The sequence below is a fragment of the Alosa sapidissima genome, chromosome 1, assembly GCF_018492685.1.
Source record: "Alosa sapidissima isolate fAloSap1 chromosome 1, fAloSap1.pri, whole genome shotgun sequence".
In the NCBI taxonomy this organism is placed as follows: domain Eukaryota; kingdom Metazoa; phylum Chordata; class Actinopteri; order Clupeiformes; family Clupeidae; genus Alosa; species Alosa sapidissima.
Genome location: NC_055957.1, coordinates 12,624,535 through 12,629,423, shown reverse-complemented (window position 1 = coordinate 12,629,423; position 4,889 = coordinate 12,624,535). Strand labels below are relative to the sequence as shown.

At 41.6% G+C, this 4,889-nt stretch overlaps 1 protein-coding gene across 1 annotated transcript in view; it reads right to left on the bottom strand.

The window, feature by feature from the left end:
* Positions 1 to 606: 606 nt before the first annotated feature.
* Positions 607 to 4,889, bottom strand: part of txndc12 (thioredoxin domain containing 12 (endoplasmic reticulum)) — an 8,287-nt gene continuing 4,004 nt past the window's right edge. The window contains exons 2-7 of the mRNA XM_042087977.1: positions 2,815 to 2,875; positions 2,324 to 2,376; positions 2,115 to 2,188; positions 1,828 to 1,897; positions 1,533 to 1,616; positions 607 to 1,425 (exon numbers count right to left, since the gene is read on the bottom strand). Coding sequence (XP_041943911.1) covers positions 1,346 to 1,425; positions 1,533 to 1,616; positions 1,828 to 1,897; positions 2,115 to 2,188; positions 2,324 to 2,376; positions 2,815 to 2,875 — 422 coding nt within the window. The 3' untranslated portion in view covers positions 607 to 1,345. The remainder of the gene's footprint in view (positions 1,426 to 1,532; positions 1,617 to 1,827; positions 1,898 to 2,114; positions 2,189 to 2,323; positions 2,377 to 2,814; positions 2,876 to 4,889) is intronic.

Here is a 4,889-nt window from a genome sequence, read left to right as displayed (position 1 = left end):
GTATATTTTCATGATTACATATGCATTATAGTTTAATTATTATCATGCAGTGCTGTTGGCCAAAAGCAGATTTATTTTTGAATAGGCTTTTGAAAAAGCATTAAAAAAAAAAAAAAAAAAGGGTTGACTGTAGAAGGAAACTGACTGACTGCATTTCTAGACGGGTGGTCTTTCTCTGGTTAAAAGTAGAGTTCAAGCATCAATATGGGCTGAATGGTTTTATGTGTAACTGTCTGAATTAAGTTTTCAAATGGGATTCTCACTTGGATTTTACTGCTAACTACTACTAACACGAGCTACCAGTGACTATTGCAGTGACTGACAATGTGGAGCACCAAATGTGCATTTCATTTCATTTTTTGTAAACTTGCATAGAAAACAAGCAAAGTGACAACACATGCTCAAGGTCTACAGGGAATTCACCGATTTGAGGAGGGCACGGTAAGTGTGATGGTCTTTTAAACGTCAATCTGTGATTGCTTATGTTTCTTGATTGTTTCAGAGTAACACCCCTCAGAGGTGTACTTAAATATGTGGTTTAATGACAAACCTGTATAATGTAATCCAGAGGAAGAGGTAACACTTCTAATACAATCAACCAATGTCTTGGTATAAAACAATTTAGTTTATTCTTCAATTTGGCTGAATACATACATGTAGAAAATACAGTGTGGTAAAAGCCTCATCACACAGACCAGTCAATAATAACATACTTCAGTCAAGCCAGTATGCACTATAAGCCAATTCAGATTTCCACAGATAAAAACTAGTCTACAAAACCAAGGCCATTATATCAATTACAGATTATAGCCCAATCGTTTGGCAGGAATAAAGACATTAAAAGAACTGGATGCCCATAAGCATAATATGTGCCATTATTTTCTGCACAATAGTGTAATATAATTAAGTACCTATGGCCCTTTTGACAGCGCATTGTTCGACATGGACAGACACATCCACTGATAAAGGGATGGTGTATTACTTCATTTGTACACATTTCAAATTCTCTAACGTTACAGTACAAATATGGTCTTGACTCTCCTTAGAACATTGCATTTCTTGACATTTCCAGGTAAAAACAAACAAAGTACATAGCACCTGATATCAGCGGACAGAATGAGGTCAGCTTTGGTTCTCGAAATGCAATGCACACCAGCAAAAACATCGTCTGACCGATTCATCTGTTGCGCTCCTCAAGGGCCAAACAGGTGAACGGACCACACTGCTCATAGTTGAACGATAGCTGTAGCCAAGTTAGTAGTGGAGATGGTGATGGTGGTTGAGATAGTGTGTAGTGTGTGGTGTAGTGAAGTATACCCTCTTGGACGTCTGCATATCTGGTGGCTCACAGCTCATCCCCGACGTGCTGCTTCCTGAACGCGTCACCGGTGAGCTTCTCCTGGGCCTCCCTCATTCCAGACAAAACTTCAGAGTAAAGAGAGAAGTCAGGTCTGAAGCTACTCTTACAGTTAACATCTTGGATGTCTTAAAGTACAAAGTGTGCTGTATTAACAGACTGCAGTGATGGTTACCTTGTTCTGCATTGCTGTAGAAATACTTGTAGTTTGGGTTTCCATTTTTATTAGTTATCTCACTGCGAACTTTTCCACTAGGATCTAAAGGGGGAGGGGGGGGGGGGGCAAGACACATAAATACATTGACACAATTTACCTGTCACTGTCAGGTAGTGATCCACTTGTAATTGATGTCAAAACCATACATTTTGTCTTTGAGGTATTCTTCTATAGAGAAAAAATTGGTATGTTCCCATCCCAAGAGATGCATACAAAGGGATATTGGTAAGTTATGTAAACTTCATTTACTAACCAAGGAAAAGAATTCTGGGAATGTAGCCACCATCTGGGCTGAACTTCTCATCTTTAGGCTCCTCTTCATCCTGTTAACATGACAAACAAACACACTAATGTTTTTGGAGGATACCACATGGCCTTGTTACCCAAACTTGTTTCTGACCTAAATGCATACATGTGTTATCAAAAGACACTCTTGTCAGTGCCTAGTTTTACATCTGACCCCAGAGGACTAGTGTCACAGCACCATGATAACTTCATATATTGTAGTTATTTTTTTTTTGTTTACATGAAAAGCCTTACTTCAAGGTTGACCATCACAAAGTTGTGGGCAAGCTCTGAGATCTCCTTTGACTCCGCAAACTTTGGCTTCAGGGCTACACATACAAATAAATTATTAATAAAGTGCAGTGTCATAATTTTGTTATTTGATTTCTCATTTCTAATATTCCAATTTCCCAACATTTGCTTTAAAGTTATAGTTGCCAGTTTTGAAAGTCATGGTGACCTACATTTACAGGCGCCACACCAAGTCTTATGGATGATGACCATGAGGGGTAGACCACTGTACAAAAGAGGAAATTAACACAGGGTAGGGTTACATTTCTAGACAGAAATGAATCAATTGAAATTCCCCCTAAGGAATATACACCCCCCCCCCCCCCCCCCCCCACACTGGTTTACAGAGTGATTTATCAGGAGCAATAATAAACACATAGGAAACAATTAGAAGACAAGGATACAAGGAAGTTTATTGTCACATGCATATAGTTACTGGAAGTAAGAAATGCAGTGAAATTATGTCTGGTGTCAGCCTATTTGTGCATTAATGGGGGGGGGGGGGGGGGTAAAAAGTGCAGTAGAAGGGGGGTTTAGTAGATTAAGTGGCAAGGGCTGCATAAAAAAGGTGGGGGAGGATTTGGATTGGGTGGGGGGCACCAACAAGGAGCACAGGAGGACATACAGTAATGTTATTTTGGGGAATGCAGAATGCCATCGTTACCTTGCTTCTGCCTCTTTCTTCCCATCCTCCAAAGAACGCCAGTTGATGTGATCCCCAAACCCTACAAAAAAAAAATAAAAAAAAATAAAATAAAATAAATAAATAAATAGGTATGACGAAACAATGACAAGTGATTCTACAACAGGGGTCTCCAACCGTTTTTCCTCTGAGCTACTTTGAGAAAATTAACATAGCAATTATTGTGAATTATACGCGAATTAGTGAAACACACTCAGCACACAGTGAACACACAGTGAGGTGAAGCACACACTAATCCCGGCGCAGTGAGCTGCCTGCAACAACAGCAGCGCTCGGGGAGAAGTGAGGGGTTAGGTGCCTTGCTCAAGGGCACTTCAGCCAAGCCTACTGGTCGGGGTTCGAACCGGCAACCCTCCGGTTACAAGTCCAAAGTGCTAACGAGTAGGCCACGGCTGCCCCCTTTACATTACTAATCCTTTACATTGGCAGTAGTAGCATGTATTTGCATAGCGGATCTCCACCCAAATCACAGCTTTCATCACCCCGTCCATATATACTACTGAATCAGTCAGTTATTCTCACACTCTGCCCTGTGAAGACTTCTCTAGCACCTTACTATGCACGATTTCTCTGCTTAACTGTTCGAAGATGACCTACCAAGGCTGTTGTCGCTGAACGCAGGGATCTCAGCTCAATAGCAACAGTTCACTCTGTTTAAATCAAACAGTTTATTTATTTTCCGAGTCGAGCTAGCTGGCTGTTATTATCCAGCTGGACTAAAACCTACACCTTGGGAATTACTTGTCATCGAGAATTATTCTCTTGTTTCTTCACTAAGCTTGAAAGCTAACATGTCACAATAAACTTTTAGGGTCCTATTTTCGCAACGCAAAACCTGATTATCAAAGCGAATTAGCAAAGCGGATTATCATCCCGATCATTTCACCAACAAAAACCTGATCTATAGCGAAAGATGCATAAAAAGCACAGCTGAAGACGCACCGTCACGAGATGCAAGCAGCAACTCCGCTGCAGCATATATGTCCTTAGGTTTTTTATTCAGTCAATCGAACATTATTGGGTCTGGCTTTTTTCAGGTGTTTTGTTTCCCCCCAGGAGTTGGTAACCCATTGTCAGTCAATAGTGAAAGTAATTAACTGTGTATAACTGTTTTGTTGTTGACTTTGACACCACGGTGAAGTTAGTTTCACTTTGCCAGTGAGTTCAAATAATAGACAAGTGCAGACTATACTCTGCTAGGTTTTAGTAAAGCATGGTTTAGTGGAATACCTGTTCTATACGGTCATGCAAGCAGATTCCTTCAAATGTGCCGCTGACTATCAAAATACCGATGCACTGTTTGAAGTTGCGCTGCTCACTGTTAAAGGGAATGACAGATGTCATTCTCATTGGTTTAAATGATGTTACGCCCAAAACACACCCATGACTTGATTAAGAAACATAGGAATGCCTTGTTGCGATGTTTGATGACAAAACCACTCCCTATGTGGACTGGACAACCCACTAATTTAATTTAATTAAGCTATTCACTAGTGACCATGCGTTTTAGATTGTTAAAATATGGCCCATAGTGTTAAGGTACGTGTGTTAAGTACTCATGGCTAATGCTAGCCTACCGACAGAGACACTTGCCATCCCAGGAGACCCACACTCTGCGCAGCAAACACCTCCCTACCCATGAAGCTGAATCGCTTCACCATGTCCATCTACCAGAAGTCGTCAGACTCGCAATCAGAACTCTGAACGCCACCACCCTTCTGACCACCTACAGAGTAGAGCTTTAGTAGAGCTTGAGACGGGCAAGCAGCTGGACACCGGCAACCCAAAACCAGCCATATCCATAAAAAGCCGTTGTGCCCCCCCCCCCAGAACAAGAGGGAGGACACTTAAGGGTCACTCCTTACTGCCACAGGGACAGACAGCCAGCACCTAGGGATTCCTGGTGCATAAGTAATTTTTCCACATGGGGGTGCTGTCGTCCCACAGAAGGCATCTTAGGTTTGCCTACAAGGGCATAGCCTACGAATACTTAACCCTCATGTTATCCTTGGGGTCAATTTGACCCCAAGCAACGT